Source organism: Lonchura striata, chromosome Z (assembly GCF_050655825.1).
Source record: "Lonchura striata isolate lonStrDom1 chromosome Z, ASM5065582v1, whole genome shotgun sequence".
In the NCBI taxonomy this organism is placed as follows: Eukaryota; Metazoa; Chordata; class Aves; order Passeriformes; family Estrildidae; genus Lonchura; species Lonchura striata.
This window is the reverse complement of record NC_140740.1, coordinates 19,775,122-19,802,834: the sequence shown is the minus strand read 5'-3', so window position 1 is coordinate 19,802,834 and position 27,713 is coordinate 19,775,122. Positions and strand designations below refer to the sequence as shown.

General features: G+C 38.7%; 1 protein-coding gene across 2 annotated transcripts; it reads right to left on the bottom strand.

Annotated features, from left to right (window-relative positions):
• Window positions 1-4,998: 4,998 nt before the first annotated feature.
• ARRDC3 (arrestin domain containing 3) lies at window positions 4,999-19,127 on the bottom strand. 2 transcript variants are annotated; one of them, XR_014951387.1, is made up of 8 exons: window positions 18,637-19,127; window positions 15,267-15,348; window positions 12,683-12,830; window positions 11,344-11,446; window positions 10,699-10,955; window positions 10,148-10,310; window positions 9,204-9,396; window positions 4,999-7,800 (listed from the first exon to the last, which is right to left on the bottom strand). XR_014951387.1 is itself a non-coding variant. In XM_021541563.3 (8 exons), exons 1-8 carry the CDS (start codon window positions 18,914-18,916, stop codon window positions 7,744-7,746), a joined length of 1,245 nt encoding a protein of 414 aa, XP_021397238.1. In that variant the 5' UTR covers window positions 18,917-19,127; the 3' UTR covers window positions 4,999-7,743. The 2 variants fall into 2 exon arrangements, 1 of the variants encoding a protein (XP_021397238.1); XM_021541563.3 differs by having other exon boundaries at window positions 9,204-9,358.
• Between the last annotated feature and the right edge of the window lie 8,586 nt (window positions 19,128-27,713).

Sequence of the window (27,713 nt, the reverse complement as noted above, 5' to 3'; positions counted from 1 at the left end):
TCTGCTCACTTTGAGAAAATGTAAAAGAATGATTTGTTGGAGTATTTTGTATTTATCAACTAGTTGCCAAGAGAATAAGGTATAGCACAGAGGAGCTTGCCTTTCACAGTAGCAAATAAAACATGCTGCTTGTGCTCTGTTTCAACTCTAACCATGCTCTGAAGTGTAATATTTCTTGTTTCTTCTGGTTGTGCCAGAAACCTAGTTAATATTCAGTTGTGCAGTCATAGAAGAGTACCAAATATATGTCAAATAAATTAATGTAATTTAAAATTACTTTCTAATTGTATATGGGAAGCAAAAAACTATAAGTGTACCCTACAAGTGTAGGGTACTATAGCCTTCATAAGAGCAGGGTTTTCCTATGTTAGCTATGAAAATGCTGCTTATAAACCTGTTTAAAGCTTAATTTGTTTGTAATTTGTAGTATTTTAGTTTTTGGGGTGTTTTTTTGGGGTGGAAGGGTAACTGTGAGATAGAAGTAGGAGCTGTTAACTCCCAGTTAAAAAGACACAAGTTCACTGCAGTGTACTCTAATTAATTAGTGGTTCCTCTGAATGCTTTTAACCTGTGATAAAATCACCTTCAAGTGATAAGTAAATTTGTAGTCATTGTGATATAATTCATGATAATAATGCTGAAACACCTTAAATATTTCCCACATTGCAACTGCTTCCTTAGTCGTTCATACCATTAATAAAAAGTCAGTTTTATACAAGGAATTCAAAAGTCTATCTAGTCAGTATTCCTAGGTTTTTGTTCCATAAAATATGACTGGGGCAGAAAGATTATAGTGTATTTTCAAGCTTATTCTGAGAAGATATTTTAGGTCAAAAAGTTGGATGAAATTGGTTTTCTTTGAAGAAATACAGGCTTATATGAGGCTTTATGGTAGCATAAGTTTTATTCACAGAAAAGAAATAGGATATTTTGAAGCGTTAAAAAGTTTGTAAAAATATAGGAAGAGAAAGACAGCAATTAAGACAATTTATTAAGAGAAAATTATTACTTCCTTTGAATTACTTTGAACTATGAGGGGAAAGAAGGGAAAATCAGAAAAAGAAAGCAGAAATTTTGTGGCTTTATATTTTAATTAATTTACATTGTTCTGCTTCTGCAGAGGCCACGTAATTTTCTTCCTTTGTTTTGTTTGGGAGGTCAGTTTTACATGGTATAACTGAAGAACTGCTTTGTTACTTTAGAGCTGTGCAACTCTGTCATCATAAACAGTGCTGATGGACTAAAAAACAATGACCAGCAGTAAAACTGTCTTTCCTGTCTTATCCTGTTAAATGATAGGGAAGGGGACCATTTAGTTTAATTTATTTGAGATAGTTATATAGCTGTAAAACATTGTTGCAGGCTTCTCTTTGTTTATGTTGCATATTTAATACTGTTTTTTGTTGTTTTTTTTTTAAGTAAAGATGCAGTTGTTATCATGATCTATTTTCTTGGAATTCTTAATTAGGAAAAATGGGCTACTTACAGAAGAAATGAAGCAGTTTCAACACACTTCAACTGACTAAGAGTAGACACCCCAAGCAAGATTGTAAATAATTAACAAGCAATTTATTAATCAGAAGCTATTACCTGCTGAATACTTGACACCTTTTACATAAGGTATTCTTAAAATCTGTTTCTTAGCTGATAGGCAATGATGACAGCTTTGCCTTGAATATTGACCACCTGCAGTGGGGAGTTTCATTTTAATTCAAGGCAGTCCAATCACAGTAAGGCCTTTTTTAGCTCTGTAAATTGCATTAATTTTCAGATAAATAATAACCAGATTTTAAAATAATTTTTCCTCTCCTCCTGTGCTCCAACCTACTAGTCAGCTGAAAAAAAAGTACCATATCTCTTTTGAGAATGATTGAACGGCATCACATTCATCAGTTCATTTTAGAAATAACATTTACTACACCAATAAACAGGTAACAGGTCGTGGCCTTGCCATTACAAAGCATTTGGTGGAGAGTTGGTGAGTCAAAGGCATGCTTTAGCCTGGAAAGACTAGTGATGGAAGACAATAGACTCTTGGTAGTGACATATGGGAGCAAGAGGAGTACGTGTGCTTGGTTATTCCCCTCAGTGTCCCAGCAGAAGATCATGCAGGGAGCTGCTCATGTTAGATGGAATTCACTGTCTTAGAGAGACAGTTGAGTTTTTCCTGTGTAAAACACAGGAGAATTATCACATAGTGCCAGGCTAACTTTCTGGATGTGGTTTTAAATATTTTAATAGTACATTCCTGTCCCCCCTCAAAATACATCTAAATAATTCCATTTTTATGTTATATTTAGCACTCTTCTCTGATCAGGTAATTGTCTTTCATAGAAGTATGAAAAACATTTCAGGCAGGGTGCCTGAAGCTAACTCAACAGGCAGTGTCCTTCTGAACTCTGAATCCCCCAGTAGGAGCTATACTAGGTGAAAGGTATACTGTTCAACTTGGATTTCATGGCAGCACTTGGACTCTACTCAGAAGCTACTGCTCTGTCATAACATCCACTAGGTAGGGAGATCCAGCTCTAGAAATAGCATGCTGTATCCATGTGGAGTTCCAGGAGTGAATGACTGCTGGGAGAAGATATAGGTTACTTTTCTGCTATTTCCAGGATATGATGTGGAGGTCAAGGTGGAATGTGCTTGAGAATGTGCCTTTGCAGGTGACTTTCACTAGTATCAAAATCCAGGAGCTAACATCCACAGGAATGGTCATACAGTGCAAATGCTGGTAATTCATAACATGTCTGTGAGTCTCTAAAGGGGGACTCCATCCAAAATCCACAACAGATGTGGGACATCCGGCCTCTGTGGCCCCAGGAACAGCTGTCTTCCTGCACTACTAGCCTATGAAAAATCTCTGCTGGGCATTTGACTCTCTGCAATAGTTGAACATAGCTGTGTACCTAGTTGCAGGAATTGGTTCAGATCAGCAGCTTCAGCCCGGGCAAACGTTTTCCTGTGGAAAAGCATTGCTGTGCTGGTGCCCAGCTTCAAAAGCTACTTCTGGAGACCCTTTTTCGCTGCAGTACCTGGACTTTGTGTTTTGTAGCTATGCTGTGGGAAGGTAAGGTAGATGAAGATCACAGCAAGGTAGTGGTCCATTTCTGTAAAACAAGGGAAGGCTTAAATCTAGCAAGGGTTTAAAAAGTATAGGTACATGTTTTAACTAGCCAATTCCCAGAAAATATCTTGATCCATATTGCAGCATTGCCTCTCAAAGCTCAAGTGTAACTTGCTGCTGTTCTGTACACTTTAATGGATGTCTGAGGTGGAAGAACCGTTAGTTTTACATCCTAGTGTAACAGGGTTTTGTACATATTTATATATTTACATTTATAACATTTATATAAAGAAATAAACATCTGCATTTAAAAATTCTCAAGGCCTCAAATAACAACTTAGATAATTTCCAAATTTATAACACTGACAGTACAGCTAAGTTAGCTAGAGGTACTCTCCTTAAAATATAGGATTTCAAGATGTTGTGCAGAACTGCTAGCAGAGTGTCCCTTTAATGCTGCTAATTTAAATTCTGTTACGTAGCATTAGAAGGGTTATTCAGGTATTAAAAAATATGTATGCATATTCATAGCTATGAAGGAGTTTGTTCTGGTTTTGACTGGGGTAGTTCATTTCTGTCACAGTAGTTAGTATGGGGATGTGTTTCAGATTTGCAAAGAAAGCAGCACTGACAATACAGATGTTCTAGTTACTGCTGGGCAGAGCTCACAAGGCATCTAGGTCTTTCTTGCTTCTGGAATCACTCCATCATCAAGTGGGCTGGGGGTAGATAAGGGGTTGGGAGGGGATACAGCTGGGACAACTGATCCCTAGTGAATCACAGGGATATTCTAGGACATATGGTGTCATGCTAAGCATATAGAGGTGCGGGAAGAAGGAAGGAGAACATTCAGATTGATGGAGCTTGTCTTCCCATGTTACCATTAAGGCATGATGGAGTCCTGATTTCCTGGAGATGGCTGAACCCAAGCCTGCCCACTGGAAATTCACTGGGGAGTGAATTCCTTGGTATGCTTTGTGTCTGCGGCTTTTGTAACTGTCTTTATGTCAACTCATGAGTCTTCTCACTTGATGCTGGTGGGGTAGTTAGGGAAAGCTGCATCATCCTTCTTTGCAAGTAGAGATTATATGCAGTAACAGATCTCCAAGCAGATTAGCAAAATTACAAACTTCATGTTTCTTATTGGTTTTGACCTGAATTTAGGCAAATATTATTAACAATGCTATTAATAAGGAGGAAATTAAGTATGTCTGAATTCTTCACCAAAAACAAATTCAAAATTAAGATGAAATGGTCTATTTAGACAGGAGGTGCTATTGGTTGTATTATGTAGGGTGTTGGATCAGTGCGTCACCCACATTAGCAGCTGCATCCCTGAAGATACAGTACTGTGGGAATACCATGGCCCAGTACCCCAAACACCAACGGAGGTGCACAGGGCAAGCCTGCCACTTAAGCCCCTGAGCTTCTCACAGGTCAAATGACATGCTGATCCTGAAGGATGATGACAATCCATTTTGCCCATGCATAGCATACAGGACATGCGGCAGCACTGCCACGCTGCTGGCGCACTGGGGAGCCTCAACAACACTGCACAGGGCACACATTTCCATGTCTCCTTACTTCCAAGGGAACAGGAAAGGACATCTTCTACACCTCAGATCAACAAACTTCGCATCAAGGTTCCATCTGCAAACTAGACCTTTGAAACTAGACCTCTCCCTCCTATTCCCCAAAATTTGTGTCACCTTCTCAGGCAAAGGACCAGACAGCTCAAAAAAGGGTCACTGCAGCTGTAATGTGATAGAGTCCTAAAAAGGCATTTCTTATCTGGGACCTGGCCCCAGGAGCTCAGTGATGTAAATGAGACAGGATCCCAAAACTAGACTCCCGTGGTACTCAGCTGTATAGTTCTAGAAATAGTTTTTCTCTATTTTTTGAGAAAGCAATACATGTTTTCCAGCAGTAAGTTCCCGTATTATGTAATACTTGTGGTTTTTTATTTTACACATAGATACAACATTTAAAACCTTTTTTTTACAAAAGTTTATTTTCCACAAGGAAGAGCAATAGGAAAAATTAAACTTGTTTTCCACATACTGTTTTCTTAAAACAAGAGTCTACAAGGACATATTCAGCACCAAAACTAAAAACAAAAAAAAATTCAAACAGCCATAGAATATAATCTATAAAGCAAACATTTAATATTGCACTTTGTTTCTCTAATGTTTGGATTTTACTTACTTTTTCCTAATTCATAACTCTCAATCAAATACTGGGTTTCAACTGTGAACCTCAAGTTTTATAATGCTGTGAATTGACCAATATTTGTGGGAGAGCAACACCTCTGACTAATTTAAAATGGAAGTCTTTATTTGATAAGCTTATAAAATTTTTCATTCTAATCATAAAGGCTGTAATACCAAGTCAATTACTATGATATTGGTCAATCCTGCCTCATATGCAATTTTCCATTGTATTGTGGTAAGTACTTTAATGCTATATATATCAGGAATTGTTCCCTAGTCTGTAAAAACAACAAAAAAGGAAAAAAAAGTAAAACCACCAAATGCCCTTTTATACCAACGATCCCATCAGCTTTAAAAATTGTCTGGTTGGAGAAGGTAGAGGGAAGGGACATCCACAAAATTGGCCTAGTAACATCATCCAATTTCCTTCTTTGCCAATATTCCCACTCAAAGCCCAAGCCTTTTAACTGAATCACTTAAAACGCGACTCATTTATATTTTATCACCCTGTTGTCATTTTTGAAACATGAATGATCTTTCATGTTCTCATAAAGGCCACTTATGGAAAAGCCTATTTTGTCGCATTTATGAAGCCTTAAAAACAAGGCAAAGGTTTTTAAAAATGAGCACCATGCAGAAACACCAACCTCCTCTCTCCCACTCTCTTCGGAGCTTTTTTACTGCACAAGGAGACAAGTATTTGATGGATTAGGTCTTCATTTTTTCGAATAGCCAAGACCAAAATGGTGTCCCTTTATCAGCGATCTGTGTTCCACAGTTTCTGAAGAACAAAATTGACTTCCATTGTACATCTCTAGCATGTAAGCACTGGTATTTGTTAGCACAGGCAATGGCTTCATTGCACTCTTTTTCCTGGGGCATACTCAAAGGCAAATGCTCTTTCCATATGTTTTCTTACATTCTGTATGAATACATGGTATAATTCAAGGTTCTGTTTGTTTTAAAGCTCTTGAGAGTGTCACAGAAGATGCAGTTATCAAAGCACTTCCAGCTAACTCATATGTAAGTACGGCTGGTAACATGGATCTTTCTCACTTTAATTACACTTGTCATCTTGTACAGTATCATAAACCCTGAAGGTAATACAAAGTGCACAAACTGAGCTCTTAGCATAAAAGAAGCTTTTCCTGCAGTTTGAAATATACTTTCTATTAGACTCATCACATATAGAATTTTTGGTGATTAAGTAGCTATATATAAAAATAAATTTACTTTCCCATCCTATCCCTACCACTTGAAATATTGGTTCATCTGTGAATCCTAGACAGTGTATGACCACTTCCTTTTAATAATCTTTTGAGGAGAAGCTGGTGTCTGCTGGTGCTACTTTCATTTATGCCTTTTTTTTAGAGCTTCACAACTTGAACATCTTTTTTTTATAATGCAGAAAGAGAAATGGGAATGAGGAGGGTTTTGTAACTTTTGTGTATGTCCTTATTCCAGATCTCCCTCTCAAGTAAAGTACAAAAAACAAAACACAAACACAAAACAAAAAAAGAACTAACTTAACAGTGCAATGTAAAAAAACCAAATAGCATTCCAACAGTTTGGCAAGTGATGAGTTCACCTGAGATTAAGTGATTTTTAGGCAGTCTGTAACAAAATGCTGCTTTGCGATAATAGTAGAAAGGCAACAAATTCTTAAAAGAAATCAAGAAAGTATACAATCTTGACAAAGTCTATTAGTTTCTTTCTATTAACTCTTCACCCTCCCACCCTATCCCCATATCTTGTTGCTTATCTACTACAGTAGGCTGCAAAACATACAGCAAGAAGGATTGGCTTGAAGGCATTTGATGTTTGTAAAATAAATCCACAATAGGATCCAAGCTGAAGAGGTGATACATGATCAGCCTACTAGGACAATTCTGAGCATGTGCATATGCAGGTAAAGTCCAGGCTACATTAAATTAAAAAAAAAGAAAAGTCAGTGCATTTGTCAAAGTCTGTTGCTGTTGGGTTTTTTTCTTGTTTCTTTCTTTCTTTTTTGTCAAAGCTTTCTTTTGCTCCTTATTGTGCGGACCACAAGACATAAGAAAGGGCTAACAACTGTCCGGCATAAATGAGAAAAAAGCTGTAGTGACACTGAACCGCACAATGTAAGCAATAAGCATGTGCAAATTTCCAAATTGTAAGAGGAAGCCAAACCTCTCTTAATGTGGTTTGAGTGTTTGGACACACATGACTGTAGGTTAGTAAGGCTGCTCCTAGTATGTGCCAGTATTTAAGAGGGAGGGGGGGAAAGCTCAGTTCTTCAAGCATGTGGAGCAGTCCTACAATGTTACTGTAGGCTTCAAAGCATAATCACAGGTTGTTTTCATTTATTCACCACACAGGCAAGAGTAAAACCACTTTCTTTGAAAGTGTCTTCACTATGATGCCTTGACCTTCAACACGTCAGGTACGATTCCAAGCCCAAGTCAAGTCAGCTTCTTAGGGATTCTTTCAACGAGAAGGGCAAGATGGTCTGTCGTCTGTGGGTTGATCTGGGTTTGGATCAATCTAAACAAAAGAGAAAAAAACAAAACAACCCAAGGTATTTTTAGAACTGATTGCTGGAAAATGAATCAATCCAAACACCAAAATTTTTAAGTCCGAGGCAGTCAGAGATAAATGGTATTCTCAATCCAAAAGTTACTCAGGAAACTGAACTATCTCTAAAAATTAGATAAAACTTTGAACTACAAATTAATAAGTAGAACGAAACATTTTAAACTGCATGTTGATGGTAGCTTAAGAATAAGCAAAACATGTAATAAAAATTTGTAAAAAATCTGCTATAGTAGCACAAAGGTTCTAAATTATTTATTGCATAGTAAGAAGACAACCAGACTCATCACGCTAACAGTTAACTTAAAATACTAAATTGATTTTGGGAGACATTTTACTTAAAAAGGCACAAAACTATTAGCAAAAATTCTTCTACTTAATTTATAAGTAATGAATCCTGAAAAACCCCATAAAATATTTCAGAAGTTCCTGTGTACCACCCATTACCTCCTCTTCCTTTTGAACAAAAGGAAGGAGGTGAAGAACATGGTTTCTAACTTAGATCTCCAAAATACAACAGGAAGTATATTTTAAGTGGACACTATATAGTTTGGTCAGTTATTTTAAAGAGGTATTTTCTAGAACAAAGGAAAAGCTTACTTCTAAATATCTGAAGTACATAAAATGAAAAGCCCCAGAGTATTCTAGGCTTATGTTATAGAAGAGACACAAAAACCATGCCACTCACTCACTGGCAGGTTAAGTGTTTCAAGAGGAAAAGAAACAATCAAGAGTGGGTGGATCCAGGCAAGATTTAGCCAAAGGACAGTACTCTTATTTTGTCCTATACCACTGCTTTTCCCTGAAAACTATAAACGTGGCTATTGAAGGTTTTGAAGCCTGAACTTGTGTCCCAGTTATGGAGTGACTTTCACAGAACTTAACCTGCAGACAGAAATGTTTGAACTGTGCATTTAGAGAAACCTGAGTCAGAAAATAAACCTTTGTATCTTCTCTGCATGGAAATTCTAAAAGTAATACATACAAAGAACTAAAAATACTGAGTACTTTTAGAGAGTTGAGGTGAAAACCAGTTTGCTGTGCATCTATAGACTCAAAACATTGGTATTCACTAATGTCATTAATTACATATATAATGCAACATAACTTTAATAAGTTGCTGAGAGAGTGCAAAACAATTTTGGAATCTTTATGAAGCATTAGAATAGTGAAGAATCCTGGAAAATATTTGATGCAATTTGCCTGAACTTTGATAAAACTAACTTACTTTTCCCTTTTTATATTCTTGCTTATTTGTCCTGGTTTTCATAAAGTAGAAAGATTTTCTTACATTTATTCTACATGACAGAATTCAGAAAAACAGTGCATTCGTAATTATATTTTTAGGTACCTACTTCTGAATAAAGGGGTGGAGGCAGAAAACGAAACTCCTGGATGTATGCAAACAGTGGTCCTGGAAGCACTCTCTCAAAGTCATCACAAACACCTAAGGGTGCAAGGCTGGACTGCCGTTGTTCCTCCGTAACCACTTCTGCATAGCTGGGAGGTGCTGCAGGGAAAAGGCACACGCAGTTCGAACAACAAGTTCTTATGCATGTCAAAACATATGATAAATATTAAACTTTTATATTGTAAAATGGACCAGCATTTAGATAAATTACTTCCATGATTTTTACGGTTAATTGAACATGAAAAGGAGAGTAAGTTGCTATAGTTTATTTTCCAACTATGTTCAAATGCAGCAGCAGACTGACCTTTATTCATTGTGGCCTAATTATCACCTTCAAATTTAAAGCATACTCAGAATATTGAATTTCTATTACGGGCAGAAATGACAGAATATTGCAATCCTCTGGACTCCACCATCAGTCTGGTATTTGTACATTAAAACCCCCAGATGCTTATATGCAAAGAGAAAGAAGCTACAGAGCTTCTCCTTTGACAATGGAGATTCCTGTTGAAATTAATTACATTATCCTTTCACAATGTCTCAGCTACTAAGGATGATAAATGTCACCTTAACTGCTTCTCTGACATCTTACAATCAAGGATACAGCTGGGATACTGGAGGCAGAATTAATTCTGCCCAGGTACAATGTTTCACTTGTACCAGGTTCCAAGCAGCTGGATTCCACAGTTTCTACACCTGATAGAGGAAGGCAAAGAGGGGAACTCCATTCTTCTACAGAGAGCAAGCATGTAGCAAGGAAACATCCAAAAAGGATGTGGGACCTTCTATGGACCTTATTATGAAGGATGTAATCATTTGTGTCTTGCTTGAGTGACAGCAATGAATAAAGCACACCAAAAGTGAAACAGACTTGTTTTGTCAGGTTACCTTCTGGTCTTTCAGGCAGTGTCAGACCAAGCCAATTCATGTTCATGCTACACTGGCTGCTTACACTTGATGTTCTGCTACCAAACGGGTGTAGAGGAATGGTGCCAATGACCAGTGGTAAGTTAAGGAATAAATCCATGGCGCCAGGAATATCCACATATACCTAAAGAACAATAAAAAAGCATAGATCAAAAATAGGTTTGTATGAGCACTTTCTAATTATTAGACTAAAAACTCCAGCCATGTAATTTTTCACAAGGGGTTGAAATTTCATTTTGTTCGTTTCAGAGCCAGTGTCCCTATGGAGACAAATAGCTCTCCAAGACAAAGGCAGCTCTATATCCCTAACACAAGTCCTCAGATGGAAATGCCACATACTCATAACACATTTCCTTAGAACATGCAAGATTTAAACTGAATTTACTTATAGAATTCTTGTCAGGACACCTAATGCTAGGCTATGTAACTAATAAGCAGTTCACAATGCTTTGTTAACAATTTGCAAGGAGTCATGGAAACTACTCATACTCCAATGAAACAACCCAACATACCATCAGTGAATACTCCACACGGATTATACTACAGTCAAGGATTGAAGGAGAAACAGGTGGAATTTTCAACTGTTTGCCATTCCAGGTTTCTGTTTTGCCAGATGACAAGGATTCCCCACGCAGGCTGGCAACAAGCTGTTTGACTTCCTTCATTTTCCCTTTGGCATAAAATGCCTGTGTTTGGTAAATGGCTGCCTTTGGCACCACCACACGGGAAGAGCAGTTCTCAATCTCAGCAAAGATCTGAATTGATTCACCTGAAAGAAAGCAACATTTCGTTTTTCCGAAGTATTTGCAAGGCAAGTGAAGCAAATTGTCACATACTGTGTACTGTTATAAGGCACTGGATGCTGTTAGCAATGCTCCACACTTTGAACAACATCCACTGATGCTAGCAGGATTAAGGTCACCATGAGGTAAATCTAACAGAAAAATGCACAGGCCCAATAAAAGCAGATGTGCTTTAACAATATGGAGACAGAGCAAGCTAACAAAATCAGTCGTTTAAAATAGCAAGACAGATGAATGCAAACCAAAATGGTAAGAACAGTTTAAGTATTTTTTTTAATATAATAGCAGCTAAGTACACACTGTCATTTTAAAAGGGAAGGAAAAACATTTCCTATAATTACTTCTGTTACGTACCTGGGGTGTAGCCCTTCCTTTCAATTTTGGCACTTAAGGATATTGGGCCTGAGGTACAAAACCAACAACAGAGAGTTTTTTCTTTTGTGCCTGCTTGGGGTGACTGCAAGAAAAGAACAATATTTGCCATTTAATACAGTGCTACATGGTTCTTTTAATCTGTTTTAATCAACACAAAAAAAATTTATTATATACTTTCTATGCATTTTGTCAAGCATATGTAGTTTTACTTAGAAGGAGAAACCTCAAGCAAATTGCACTGTGCAAACTATAAGCTTTATTCTCATTCCATACTTATTAACACTGCTTTTTTGTTACACTTCATACTGCAGTTACACTTAAAACAAGTTTTTATACATAAATAAATTTAGCACAGCTTAAGGAAAGGCTTTATAGCCTATATACCCCACCATATTGCGGAATAGCTTTTAATTTACCAGTAAACTAGAACATCTATCTTTATACAGTATTCAGAAACAGTGACTAAGGTAAAGTACTGTAACCTTGCCTCCTGCTACTTCCTGTTTCAAAATGATCCTGTTTCATCTGTATTAAACAGACTTTGTTATTTTACAAGATACCAGGATTAAGGACTTGATCCAAAGCCCATTAAAGTCAAATGAGAGTCTTTTGATTTTAATGGAATTTGTGCAAGGCCAATATCCCCTTGCAAGTCTGATTTTTCGCCCATACACACAAGAAACCTATTTCAATGGATTTTGAGATTTTTTTTCCCCCTCTCCATGGGAGGTGAATTTCAAGAAGAGTGGCAGGGGGGAATAGAGTTTTAGGCCTGATTGAATTCAAATAAATCCTCATTGAAAGGAGTCATGATACTGAAATTATTTTAATGAAATGATATTTCAGAAAAAGATTATAGAGCATTGTGATAATTTCTCCCCATTGGTAGAAAACTATCCATATGAAAATTATCAATTATGCACACCAGTACATTTTTTACTTTGCATTTTTAAGTTTGCAGTCTGTCACACTAATTCTTTTAAGTTTCACTGTTCTTTATTCAGAATCAAAAAAGGACAGTTCTTGAAATTTTCCTTCTTACTCATACTTAACAATTTAGTATTAATTTAAATTGGCAAAAACATTTTATGCATCTTAAAAGTAAAGCAACTCCAAGTAGATGAAAATGTAGCTTTCAAAATGCCAGTACTTACAGAGTTGCAGAACTAATGTAATACTTTCAAGATTGGCTGTAACTAAGTATCAGGTAAGTATTAGGTAATGCATTAGGTAAAATTAGATATGGCAATTGTTTCAATTATTAAACTTCATTATTTTTTTATGCCAGAAACAAAAAATGAATTCTGTCAATTCTTACCAGTAATGAAGGAGTGTTGATATCTATATGTTCAAAGACTGTAAATTCCTTCTTTAATTTTACTGGTAGAAACCAAGGCCTATGCAATTCGGCTTTCACCCAATAGCGCACACTGCCATGTCTGCCTTCGAATGAGGTAGCAAGTGGTCTGTGCAGGACACAAAGGTCAGAACTGAGTAAAGTCTTTCTGTCTAATAATGATACAATTGATCAAGTCAGTGATTAGTATCTAGAACTGCATTTTTAATGCACTGTAGTACTTAATGTAGAGTATCTCAGAAAAAATGAAGATTAAAGATGGGAGAAAAAATCATCTCCAATTTATCCTCCTATAGTTTTTCGTAAGTTTTAGGAATCAATTAAAGAATTGTACTAGAAAATGCCAGGAGAGCTCAGATTTTCTTTAACTCAAGAGGCCACTTCCACATCTACAGTAAAGTATGCCCTTTTGGCTAACAATTTAGAATTACCATTAATATCAACCAATTATAGTTTTGGATACTGCCTTTTGTAAATCACTGTGCATTATTTACAGTAGCTCAACATCAGGTTAATTTTAGCTGTAACTCAGCACTTCCATAGTTAAGTTCACCTTAAGCAGAGTAAATATTACAACACGGAGTTCTGAAGAGAGGCTATTTTGAGCACCTTCTAATCTTTCTCTACCCTGATGAGACAGCTTAAAACACTTATAATACATAAGAATGTACACATATTTGTATTTACATATACGTGCACATTTAAAATCATGCAGACTACTCTAGAATTTGTCAAATGAAGGAAGGCTATTTTAGAAGCTGGAGGAAAGATGATGCAGGTAGTTTTTCCAGTCCTGTGAACACTGCCTTTTTTACTGTAATATCATAAAATGAAAGAGAAAGTATCTTTAAAGTTCAATTATTTCCAATTAACAGTAGTTTCCGTAACTTATTGTCTTTATTTTTATAAGTATTTTTTGTAATTTACTATGTTTGAATTCACTGTTATATATACCTTAAAACAAAGTATTCCATATTTTCCCTAGAGAGTAATACTAGCCATGCTTTACTAGTATTATTCTTTCAGTTACAGGTTTGACTTCAGTATTTGCACATTTGAAATGTTTAGCTTTTTCCCCTAATAATGCAATTAAAACTTCAGTTTTTCCTTCTGTCCTATATTCTGTAGAAGAAAAATCAGTAAGGATGATGCACATCTTTCCACTGTTGCTCTGAAGCTTACGTCAGCTTTGGAAATATTCTATGGACACAAAATAGCAAGTAAGTAGGCAGCATCAAAGTCCAGGCTTTTAATATCACTCTTTGTTTTTCCAGTATTATTAAAAACTGGGTTAACAGCTATTCTTTCAAGGCACTTGATAACTTGATGCTTATGATATTTTGCTATCTGGCTGTTTCACTTCAAGCTAAGCATTTCATGTTCATGCTTTTAATGTTTTGGGTTTGAGATTTTTTTTTTAAATCCCCTTTTAAACTCAAGGGAAAATCAGTACTGGCCTTACTGTTGAGATTTTCAGAGAATGCTAAATTGTCTTTAAAAGCTCCATGTTCACAGATCTTCCCAGAAAACCTTACTGAAACAGTGCAGAAGTCCTGTGCTATTCACTTTGAAACTGTAAAAGTGTTTGCCATCTGCACGTTCTGCTAAAACCAGCACTTCTAATAAACAACACTATTATTAGGCACTGAGCTTATTCACATAAAACTGCCAAATTTTCAGTGGCTTTCAAATTTTTAATGCCCACTACTTGCCTTTTACAGGAAAAGGCTCATTTTTCATCCATACTCATACTCCCTCTTTTCCTGTCTATTTGATTTTTTCAGGAACTTGTATTTTGAGCTCATTTCCATATTTCCAACTCTACTACGTCCAATCTTACATCTACAGTGCCCATGTTACATATTACACACAGGAGTGGGGCAACAATTTTTATCTTACCAGAACAGACTTCTGCTCTTACTCTTGCTTTGTCTTTGTTTTCTGAAAAAAATGTTTTTTTGGAGGAAAACTCTTCTTACTCTATCCACCCATTCTTAAGTTTGTTTCCATCCAATCTTTCTGCATAAATAGCCACCCTGGCTACATAGATCCTATCTGAGTAAGAACAACCTCCTCTTTTGTTGAAATCTAAGTACACTTGCCACATCTGCTCAGACTTGAGCCCAAACAATTCCACTTTGATGTAGTCTCTAGATCTGCTGGTCTGCATAACTCCAGTAAATGGTTGAGTTAGAAGGTATTTCAGCCACTCTGCAGGACTTCAGCAACAGTTCAAATTCCCCTCGCTCCTCTTAAGAAGGGGTAATAGACTGGAATATCTAGTCAGTCAGTAAGACTTGGCAAAATGAAAGTGCGCAACTGGGCAGCAGTGAGCTCCTTTTTTGTGGAATTTTTTTAAAATAAAGGATGGGTGTATCAGTGTAAAAGCAACCTCTTCAGTTTAATGAGATTATGTTCTCTACTGCATGTTACGAGCACAATTCCTACTACCATTGAAAAGGTTTCCCCTCCACCCACAGCAGGAGTTTTGGTCAGGTGGGTGGGCAGCAGAGCCCTGTGTGGAGGACTGAGAGTGGGTACTTACGTCTGTGGAAGCTCGAAGCTGAATGCATATTCATGCCTTCCTGAATGGATGGAGTGAAGGCCCTCTTCTGAATTGTCATCATCTAAAAAAGAACAAAAACATGCTATTCCAGCTGCATACATGTTATACCTTGCGTGGGCTTCTCTTCAAGAAAAAAAGCAATTTGCTCACACATTACAACACTCAAAGAATGTGATGTCCCAGAAACAAGGTCTCGAGTCCATTAGTTATTAACTGCTGGAATGCAGGACCAGTTCTGACTGATAGAAAGGCAGGCAGGACTGCCAGCTTCGCCTTACAGAGAAGCAGAGGTTAAAGTTTCAATATAACGCTGCCTCTGCACAGTGACACAGTTTCAACTGCTGCCATTTCAAGGCCTCCATTCAAGGTCTGTAAAGGAAATAATGTTGCTTTCAACTGCTGTTCAGCATGAACTGGAGCTGGCTTTTTACCCGCATTAACAGTATCAGGTCTGCTGCTTAAGATTAAATTTAGAAATTTAGCTTCTTTGTATCTCCTGCCTGGCAACAGTGTCCAGACATTAATCCTACGAACCTGTGATAAAGAAGTATACGAGCAGCACCCAGAAAATACCCAACAGATTCAGGGACATAGGAAATGGCAAGTTGCCCAAATAATGCTATCTAGAGCTAACTAAACCTTTTCTTTCTTTAATAGACTAACTTGAACTTGCGCAGACAGAGCACAGATGCTTTCTGGTTTTACGCTAGGAATGCTGACCCTTGTTTATGGTCACGATTATTTGTTCAGCTTCAAATGACAGAAGAAAATTGCAGTTTATTATGACATGAAACAAGAAAAACGTTGACTTGGTCAAAATAAAAGTTGAGTGAAAAATGACTGAACACCTCGCAGACAAAAAGGGCTGGAATTATAAAAGGGGTTATAGCAAGACAAATTGAAAGAGAACAGCTTATGTGTGATGGTCTGAAGCATTAATGGAGGGATTCTGAGTTTCTATTGTCCTATAGAAGAGGCGATGCTCTACCTCCTGGAGTGCAAATACCTAAAATTTAGAAACGAATGACAAAACAAACAAACAAAAAAAACCCGTCCCATCAGCAAGATGTGGAAATAAATACACCTTCAGCACGCAACATTACTCAACGTAGGTCAGGAAAATGTGCTGAAAAGGCAAGAAAATGTGTCGGCCTGAAGGTGGACTTTTATACTGTTGGTTTGCGTTTGTTTTGGTTTATTTTTTTTTATGATAATAAATACGATTTTTTAAAATAAGAAATATGATTTATGTGTTGTTCTTTTTTGTTTAATTTTTTTTCCCGAGGCTGGGGGGGGAGCCTGGCGGAGAGCGGCGCAGCCACAGCTTGCAAGCAGCGCTCCCCCCCTTCCTGCCAGCTCAGCAGTCCCGCCACGCCGCGGTAAACAAGTGCTGAGCTGTCAATCAGCGCGGGCTGGAGCAGGAGCCGACCGGCCTGAACCGGAGCGCCGCCAAGCCCCGCCGCCGGCTCCGCACCCAGGGCGGACCCTGCCGCCGCCCGCGCTGGGCAGACCCCTCAGGTGACGGGGCAGGGACGAGACGGGGCGCAAGCACGTCCCCCTGCCGCCTCTCTCTCTCTGAGGGGCTTTGCGCCGAGCCAGCGCCTCGGGGAGCGGCCCCTGCCCGCCGGGGGCAGGCAGCGAAACCTGCTCACTCACCCTAGCCGCCAGCGCCCCGCCAATCAGCGGCGGGCATCGCCTTAGCAACAGGGCAACAAACCGCGGCCGGCCAATCAGGGCGCGGCCGGGCCGCGGGGCCGCGCTGAGGGCAGGCGGCGAAACGCGGCCGGGCCGCGGGGCCGCGCTGAGGGCAGGCGGCGAAACGCGGCCGGGCCGCGGGGCCGCGCTGAGGGCAGGCGGCGAAACGCGGCCGGGCCGCGGGGCCGCGCTGAGGGCAGGCGGCGAAACGCGGCCGGAGCCGAGACGCGGCTCCGCGGGGCTCCCGGCCCGCCCGCTCCCACGCGTGCTCCCCCCGCCACGGGCGGCTGCTGCTGCGCGGCTGCAGACTCCCGTCTCCACGCTCTTGGAACCCGCGGGAAGTTACGCTCAGGTGTCTGATTTCTGAGGCGGTGGCAGCCCTAAGTCACCTCGTTAGCGCGGTGTGCTCGAGACGTGAAAAAAAAAAACAAACTAAAAAAAGGCCCGAGTTCTGCTACAGCTTTGAGCTCGGGAATACTGTGTGAAGGCGCTCGGTGCCGCCCGGAGTTGTTAAAAAATTACATTTATTATTTTTTAAGAAAAAACGAGAAATATCGCATCGCTGCTGTGTATATGATGTATTTTCAGAAAAAAAAAAAAAAAAAAGGGGGGACAAGCAGCCCAAAAAAATTACATAACCGGGTTTTAACATTATTTTCTTGCACTGGGGAATTAAGTCATCGCCACCACCTGACGAGTGCGGCCAATCTGCGCGGAGCGGGCGGCCCACCCCCCTCCCACAAAGCCGGTCCCAAACAGGATTGAACCGCTTCGAACAAAGGCTGCGAAGTTCGGGGGAGAAAGAAATAAAAAACCACAGAGAACCCCCGGGCCCTGGCGCTTGCACCCCCCAGGGGAAGGAGTCTGCGCTTCGTGGGGACACCACGGCGGCTCGAGTGGGAAGTGGGGAGCAGGAAGTCCTCATCTCCCCAGTTTTGGGAGAGATGCTTCCATTACGCAATATCGCTTCCCCCCCTCTCTCTCCTCCCCCTCCTTTTGCTCCTCATCAAGGGCTTTTCGGACACATCTTTACATCGGGGTGACCCCCATTGCCCAGCGGGGTGTAGGGGCGGCCCAAGGAAATTAAAGCTTTTTACCAGGGCGAGGGGAATATTGAAATGAGGGAAAAATTACACGTGTGGTGGTGAGATGTCAAAATAAGCTAGGGAGACCCTTTTATCTGCAAATAATCAACCATCCTGAAAAATGCATTGTATTACCACTCCAACAGCATCAGCAGAACCCCTCATGTGTCAAAAAGTATAGTTTTTATGCTTTCGCTGTGTTTCAATTAGGATTCTGCCAATAAAGTCCGCTGCCCATCTGGCTGTAATTTTACAGCTGTTTTTCCCCACGGAACAGCAAATCCTACTAAATATCACCAAGGAAAAAATAAAAGGTAAAACACTCGGAAAAAACTTATATTAATATATAGCCGTAATGAAGGGCAAGTAGTTCAGAGGGAGTCCTCTTGCTTGCAGGTACTTTGCAAATGCATTTCCTACATGTAACTCCATTGCCAAGATACGACCCTGGGCACGTCCTGCTCTCCAATGCACCTAATTAAAAGACAGGACTAAACCAGGGTGATACAAAGATGCGTGCTTTTTTTTCCATAAAAAAATAAAGCAGCACAGTTAAGGGCAGCCCTTACCTCTCTCGTGGCCGATCAGGATGTCTTTATGGTTGAAATATTCCACTTCTTCGGTGTAGTTCTGTGTATAGGCAGTGTTGGATCCAGCATTCCTCGATTCAGTCCAACGTACTTTAGCGTGGCCCCTCGCATGGATTTTAAGGGATTTCACTCTGATTTCCCCAGTTACTTCTAGACTGACCCTTCCTGAGACTGTATCCCCACTAGAGTAAACAGGGACATTGCTGTCATTCAGACAGTCAAAGCTTATCGTCAGACTCTTCACCTTCCCCAGCACCATGGTTTTTATAGCAAAGTGTACAAAAATAGACTGTTAAGAAAAAAAAAAAAAAAAGGGGGAAGGGGGAACCCAAAAAACAACCAGCCCCGAGCCCCTGGGGCGCAGGGTGCTGCGGCGCGTACCCTACAGGCGGCTCATGGGGGCGGCGGGCAGCCCCGGCCGCGGCGCGGGCGGCGCTGGTGCCGACGCGGCGTCTCCCCACAAAGGCGCTGCCGCGCCGCCGCCGGCCCCGCCTTATAAGCCGTGTGACAAACAAGCGCGGGCGCGCATGCCCCGCCCCGCCCCGCCGGGGCAGCCCCGGCTCCGCGCCGCCGCCGCCGCCGCCGCCCGGGAGCGGGCGGAGCGCGTTTTGTGCCGCCCGGCCGGGCGGAGCGGGTCGTGTGCTGCGGCGGACGCCGCGCAGGTGATGCTCTGTTGGTGCAGATGGCAGTATTGCAGCCTCTACGGAGACAGCAAAGTTGTGCCTCACTTGACAGACCTTGTTCTGAAACTGGCAAAGCCTTCCTTCTCTTGGTCATTGGGTTTTGGGGTGGTTTTGGTTGGTTGGTAGGATTTTGCTGCTTTGGTTTGTTTGGTTAGGTTTTCTTCCTTGTTTCGTTTTTTTTTTTTTTTTTTTTTTTTTTTTTTTATCTCTGTGTGTATGTGTCTGTGTCTAAAGATGGGAAAGAAGTGAGCAAAGCTTGGTAGGAAATGATAGAAAATCATGGCAAGAAATAAAAAGCAGTCCTGGCTTTCAGGGTAGTACATATTGTACTATGTGAGGATCCTCTCTGTTAACTTTTGAAAATCAGTACTGATTAACCTGAATTTATCTACGGCAGTATCAATGACTGTCCTAGCAATAAAAATTACATTACTGTAAATCATCCCTGGAATTTTTTCCAACTGTTGATTTTTTTTTTTTTTCATTATTACTTTGGTTGTCCTGTTTCTCTGGTAAATGCTCTGGGTTTGGTTATTTAATGCTACATTTTCTAATTCTAGCTCACTTCCCTGCTGACACAAAATTTTCAGTGAGAAGTATGATGGTGGTGGATGACATACCCCAAGACACCATTTTTTCGGGGGACTAAACTGAGATACACAGCTAACTTTTCATGCTAACGGTTAAGTTTTGAAGTGTTTGCCTATTCCTGCTGTTTTTTCTTAAGTAAAAAAAGTCACATTTTCCTTGGCCTTGTGGATATTCTCATGTGGGGTTTTTTTGTGGCCAAAGGAATTCAAGTCTCTTGTGGGTAAATTAGGATTTTCTGTGCTTTTGCAGCATCTCATGGTAAGCATTCATACTTCCTTAGCTCTTAGAATCACAGAATAATTGAGGCTGGAACAGACCTTCAAAATCCTGTAGTCCAACCATAAAAAAAAACACTTTCAAGAGAAGAAGAGTTGATTAAATTTCTCTTCTGACAGTGTTTCTTTGTTCTTCTCATGCCTTCAGACTCAGGTAGTCTCTTGCATGTGTTTATTTGCACATTTTAATTCTATTCTGTAATTTAAAAGATAATTGTGTCTTTCATGAGTCATAGAAGCCACAATTCCATGGTCTCCAGTTGCTACAGGAGTTGAGAAAGCTGGCAGCCAGGTGGGATGCAGATTTCATCCACAGGGTTTGGGTCATATCTCCTGTTCTGCCAATTCTGGGCTGGTTCTTAATGTTCACCTGCCCAAGGACAAATCTGCAGACATGATAAAGAGCAATTGCATTTTCCAGGAAGCTGAAGATACAAATCTGTTATTCCAGTGGATATTAATCTGGATTTTTTTTTTTTTTTTTTTTTTTAATCTAGATAGGTAAGAAAGAGGATCATCCTACATAGTTGGGGTATGTGCAGCATGCTTTGTGTACTGTTTGCATTTGCCTATTCCAAATTTGTTGAAGAAAAATAAAATACTTCACTAAGCTGCTGCAAATCATCCCCTGTATATACCCTGCAGACCTCATAGCCCTGTCTTACCTCCCCTCTCACTAGACATCAGCCATCTCCTAGATCACCATATTTCGTGTATGGCTATATGTGATTTAAATCTAGACCACTGAACAGGCTGACATAGTTTAGTTAATCATGTGTTATGCATATTAAACTTCAGACTGACAGCTCTGCAGAAGAATCTATGTATGTATATGTATACATTTCCTGCATCCTGCCAAAAATCACCCGTACACATTCAGCCTCTGCTGCTCTTTTTAATACTTCAGTGTATTCGTTTTACTTTTGTGTTCCTAAAGCATACTCGTCATGCCACCTTGTGGCAAGGATGGTGAAGTGCCAGCACTGACTTTCACCAGTCTCTGGCCTCTGCATTTATGCAAAATTGACATTTTTCCATGGAGCCTTTTTGTCAAAAACAACAACAACAACAGCAACAACAAAAAAATACACCAAAACATTAATTTTATTTTATTTAAGTGGAGAATATACTATGAGGTTTAGCCAAAAATATTTAGCATTTTTTTAGATGTTAAGTTAACCAAATATTTTTCAGGATTTAAGTTTTTGCATTTGTCAAATGAGCTATACTCTAGTTAAATATTAAAAGTTTTATAGATCCTGACATGGGATTTTAAAAATTGGTTGCAAAGACAATCAGGTCTTATCATCTTAGATCAACAATAGGCAGTGAAGACTTTGTACACACATGAATTATCACGAGCCTTCACTAACCTTTTACAGGCCTTATGCATGATACAGTCCACAAAAATTCACATAAAGTTTTAAAAAAGTATTAATTTGATTAATTAAGCCAAATTTCTTTCTTTTTTTTTTTTTTTTAACTGGTGGAACCTATGAAGATCATGGTGTCTGCTATTGAAGTTAGTAGCTCCAAGGAAGATGGCAATATTCCAGCCTCCATAAAGGCATAAAGATTATACCTTATTTTACAAACCCTTTCTTGAAACTGGCAAAGTCTTCCTTGTTTGTCTTTTTTTTTTTTTTTCCCTTGGAACTTTAAAAATTATTTCTCCTTTTAAAATTATTTTCTTATTTTTTAAATAAAACAACCTATGCCTAGAACTCTCTCAACCTCCATGTGACGTAATTATACATTTATGCTGAAGACCATTCAAAATCCAGAGGTTAGGTCCATTTAGAATCTTTGTAGCTTATCAGTCTTCTCACTGTGCACTTGGTAAATCTGTAAGGGTGGGTATTATGCACAATGATCTTGATAACAGTCATTACATTTTTCTAAAAGCAAAGCCAGAAAAGCTTGCAAAGTTCTCCTGACTCATCAATAAACTACTATTAGTAGGAAGATCCAGGTTTTGAGCCCATCTTCTTACAGACCATCCTGGTTTGAGACTAGGCCTGATTTGATGTGGAGACAGTGTTTGCCCTCCCTGTGAAGCTGTTACCTTGTACACAGAGAATGGGCTAGAGTGAGTGTCAGAATAGAAGATGCGTGTTTTCTGAAGGTTAACGTGTCCTTATCAAAGGGAGAATCCTGAAAAGAAAACTCATGCTCCAGAATGGTTTCTATGTTTTGTGCAGTGAATGAATGAAACATGTGAAATGTTCTCTTAATGGACTTGTTTCTGTTCATCTTTGTTGTGTCTGATCCCAAATCTATTCATAAAAATAAGAGAAATGAGGTTTGCCCTCATCATAACTTTGTGAGGCTACATTTGTGAAATATTGTCGCATCAAAATAGTGAGATAAAAAAGTTAATTTATGGTACTGTAGATCTGTGTACTGAGGAACTTTTTCCAAAACTCCGGGATTCAGAAGAATGTCTACAGACTTTCTTTTTGTTACTATCTCCACTGGAACAGTTGTTCATCTCTCAGAGCTGTAGAAAGAACAGAAATTTTTGCTAAATAGTCTTCCTTTGGGCTTATTTTTTTAATGGAGAAATAATCAGTGATGTAAAGAAACTTGGAGATTGAAACTGTTTCCTGGATTTGAAAGATCCAGGATTTGGGAGCAGCTTTTCTCGTATTATCTGTATCTTTAGATGATAGCATTTATTATTGAGAAAGAGCGTTCTGTATTTCTGATGATTCTGCTTTCAGAAGGCACATACTGTAAAAAAAAATATTCAGTCTCAAAACTCAAGCACTGTTTGAAATGTTTATTAGTTTGCGGTTTTTTTCTTTAAAATATTTTAAAGCTGTCTTGGAGCTAGGTGACACTTTGGTCCATGCCATAGCTGCAGAGCTTCCATACCTGGCTCATACACGTGGTCATGTTTAAAAACCTGGGATGGTCACTGATATTGTAAAGGCTATGAGAATATGCAGGATTATGAAATCAAAATTATTTAGGAGTGATTAAGATACAAAATAAACTTTACTGTGAGTCTAGTAACATGTAACATGTTTTGCTGTTGTAACTTTTTTGATGTAACATGTAACTTTTCTGATGGGGTTTTACCGTATAGTGCGAGGAAGAAGGATTTGGCAATGTGCTTGAGTCGCAGTAGTACTGAGGAAAATGTTCTCTTGAATTTTGTTTCTGCATTCCCTCTTTTCATGTTTATCTCTCCTTCTGACTAGCACTTTGCAGAGAAATCTTAAAATATTTGTGATTATATAAAGTTTCTTTTATGCAAAGTGTGTATTTTTGTTACAGGATCTTTCCAACATGCCATGATATTAACTCCGTTGGTCAGGGCATGGTACTCTGCCAATAGTGCCAAGATAGTAACTTAAGAGTTGGTGTGACTGTTCAGTAAGAAATGACAAAAAGTCAGTCAGAAGGCTGAGTGGCATAAGCATGCATCTTTACTTGGTGTTGCTTCTTTTATACACTGATCTGATACAGGTGGACCTGATTGGTCATTTAATCAATACATTTCACCCAATTAGCTAATTAACAAGACACACATTTATAAACAATCTTATGAGAATATCAAGAAAACAGATATTAGGAAGACACTAACTGCAGGCTGTTTTTAATAATTGGATATCATTGTTTATCTCCAACTCCCTAAAATCTCCCAGGCTGATTCTGGGAAAACTTATCTAGTTTTCTTGCTCTCTGACCAGACTCTCATATCCACAAGTTGGAGTCAATTATCCTTCTGTGTCCCCTCCAACTCATCCGATTCTGTCATTCTGCGATCCAGCAAGAATACTAGAAAGATGTTTAAAGTATTTGAAATAGAATTTTCTAAAAAACTCAGATTTTTTTTTCATTATACATTCTTTTGGTTTATCAAAGGTTATGCTTTAGCTCTGTATTTCAAAATGGTTAGATATATACTGTGATTTTTATATCCAGAAATAAGCTGTTATTCTTTTTGCTAAGCAAGGGTTGTTGAAGAGCTGAGATCTTTTATTAGACTAATTTTTAGTCTGGAAAAAGAAGAGACCTGCATTCAGTGCACCAGCTCTTCCTTAGCTTGGTTTCCAATCTATATTGGAGCCGTATTTTTAGAAATAAAGTGACTGTGAAGCAAGATGAGTTCTGTTTCAGGCCATCTCTTTTACTTCATATTTCTGAGCTAAACTAATAAGCACACCTAATCTGCCTTTATTAGTGAGATAAACATTTCAGCAACAACAGAGATTGAAATACAGATGGCACAGCCACGCTTCTGACTTTATTCCCTTAAAAAAAGTGGAAGCCAGGCCCCTGCCCTTTTTGCTGGTGTGTGCTGTTAAAAGGTGAGGACATGGGCACTCTCTTTGCTCAGCAGTTATGCAGGGGGTGCATGGCATGCAGAGTACTCACTACTTCAATTAAGCCTTCATGTCCAGACCAAAACCAAAATGTCAGGAAGAGTGACAGCAGGTGTGGAGGTTCTCAAACACAAGAGGACAGTGCAAGGTCTACTGACTGTTTTAAGAATATTTAGTGTCAGATCCTCATCCATTCACAGGGAAGAATTTCTTATTAATATCCAATCTAAACCTACCCTAAGCCAATTTGAAGTCTATCAATATATGCCTTTGTCAAAAGACCCTTTTTTAATAGTCCAGATAATTAGAATTCAGACACTGAGGATTTGTTGGCTACCAACCAACCCATGGGACTGAAGTTGAAAACATATCACAATTATACCATGATGGCATTCTGTTTGTATGACTTAAACGTCCATTGGCACGTGTCAGATATGTTTGCAAGGCAACGCTACCCCTCTGCTGCATTCATATCAAATACCTGCCAGATGACAGCACTTCCACACAGGAAGGAAAGGAACAGTCTGGAAAGGGGTGGAAAATAAATTTCAGGAAAGGAAAGGAAATTTGATAAAAGGAAATTTGAGGAAATGAAAGGAAAGGACATTTCGAAAAAGGAAAGGAAATTTCAAGAAAGGAACTTTATGGAAAGGAAAGGAAATTTCAGGAAAGGATGGAAAATTTCAGGAAAGAAAAGGAAATTTCAGGAAAGTAAAGGAAATTAAGTTAAGGAAAAGAAAATTTCAAGAATGGAAATTTCAGGAAAGGAAATTTCAGGGAAGAAAATTTCAGGAAATTTCAGGAGATTTCAGGACATTTCAGGAAAGGAAATTTCAGGAAAGGAAATTTTAGGAAAGGAAAGGAAACAAAATTTTAGGAAAGGAAATTTTAGGAAAGGAAAGGAAATTTTAGGAAAGGAAAGGAAAGGAAATTTTAGGAAAGGAAATTTTAGGAAAGGAAAGGAAATTTTAGGAAATTTTAGGAAAGGGAAGGAAATTTTAGGAAATTTTAGGAAATTTTAGGAAAGGAAAGGAAAGGAAAGGGGAAAGGAAAGGAAAGGAAAGGAAAGGAAAGGAAAGGAAAGGAAAGGAAAGGAAAGGAAAGGAAAGGAAAGGAAAGGAAAGGAAAGGAAAGGAAAGGAAAGGAAAGGAAAGGAAAGGAAAGGAAAGGAAAGGAAAGGAAAGGAAAGGAAAGGAAAGGAAAGGAAAGGAAAGGAATTTTCAGGAAAGGAAATTTTCGAGTAGGAAATTCCAGGAAATATCTGGAAATTTCAGGAAAGGAAATTTCAAGAAATTTCAGAAAAATTCAGGAAAGAATATTTCAGGAAATGAAATGTCAGAAAATTTCAGGAAATGAAATGTCAGGAGATTTCAGGAAATTTCAGGAGATTTCAGGAGATTTCAGGAGATTTCAGAAGAGGGGAGGGGAGGGGAAGGGAAGGGAAGGGAAGGGAATGGGACTGGGGGAGGGAGGGGAGGTAATCTCAAGTATATAAAGAAAATTTAAAGAATGTGCAGGAAATTTCAAGAAAAGAAGGGAAATTTCAAGAAAGAAAATTACATAAAAGGAAAGGAATTTTCAGGAATGGAAATTTAAGGAATGGAAGGAGAATTTCAGGAAAGGAAAGGAATTTTTAAGAAGAGGTATTTTAGGAAATGGAAAGATATTTCATGGAAAAGGAAATCATAAAAGGATAAAATTTTAAGGAATATAAATTTCTCAAAAATATTTGTTCATAGATATATTTTAGGAATTTACATAAATTTCAGGGGAGGGGAAGGGAAGGGAAAAGAGGGGTGGGTACAGGTGGGGAGGGAGGGAAAGGAGGGGGAGGGGAGGGGAAGAGAAGGGAGGGGAAGGGATGGGAGGGGATCTCAAGAATATGAATTAAATTTCGGGAAAGTGAAGGAAATTTCAACAATGGAATGGAAATTTCAGGAAAGTGAAGGAAATTTCAAGACAGGAATGAAAATTTCAAGAAAGGAAATATCAAGGAATGAAAGGAATTGTCAAAAAAAGGTATTGTAGGGAATGGAATGAAATTTTAGGAAAAATAAATTCAGAAAAGGGTGAGATTTTCAGGAAAAATATTTCTCAAAAGATTTTTTCAGATAAATATTTTAGGAATATATATAAATTTCAGTGGAGGAGAAGAGAAAGGAGGGGAAGGAAGGGGTGGGGAGGGGCGGGGACTGGGGGAGGTGAGGACAGGGGAGGGAATCTCAAGTATATAAAGAAAATTTCAGGAAATGAAGAAATTTCAAGAAAGGAATGGAAATTTCAAGAAAGAAAATTATATGAAAGGAAATCTCAGGAATGGAAATTTAAGGAAAGGAAAGAGAATTTCAGGAGAGGAAAGGAATTTTCAAGAAAAGGTATTTTAGGAAATGGAATGAAATTTTAGGGAAAAGGAAATAATAAAAGGATAAAATTTTAAGGAATATAGATTACTCCAAAATAATTGTTCACAGATATATTTTAGGAATATATGTAAATTTCAGGGGAGGGGATGGGAAGGGAGGAGAGTTAATCTCAACTATATAAAGAAAATTTCAGGAAAGGGAAGGAAATTTCAAGAAAGGAATGGAAATTTTAAGAAACAAAATTACATGAAATGAAAAGAAATCTCAGGAATGGAAATTTATGGAAAGGAAAGGGAATTTCAGGAAAGGAATGGAATTTTTGAGGAAAAAGTATTTTAGGAAATGGAATGAACTTTCAGGGAAAAGGAATGCATAAAATTATAGGATTTTAAGGAATATAAATTTCTCCAAAATAATTGTTCATAAATATGTTTTAGGAATATATAAAAATTTCAGGAGAGGGGAAGGGAAGGGACGGGAGGGGTGGGTACAGGTGGGGAGGGAGGGAAAGGTGGGGGAGGGGAGGAGAGGAGAGGGGAGGGGAGGGAATCTCAAGAATATGAATGAAATTTCGGGAAAGTGAAGGAAATTTCAACAATGGAATGGAAATTTCAGGAAAGTGAAGGAAATTTTAAGAAAGGAATGAAAATTTCAAGAAAGGAAATATCAAGGAATGAAAGGAATTGTCAAAAAAAGGTATTGTAGGGAATGGAATGAAATTTTAGGAAAAATAAATTCAGAAAAGGGTGAGATTTTCAGGAAAAATATTTCTCAAAAGATTTTTTCAGATAAATATTTTAGGAATATATT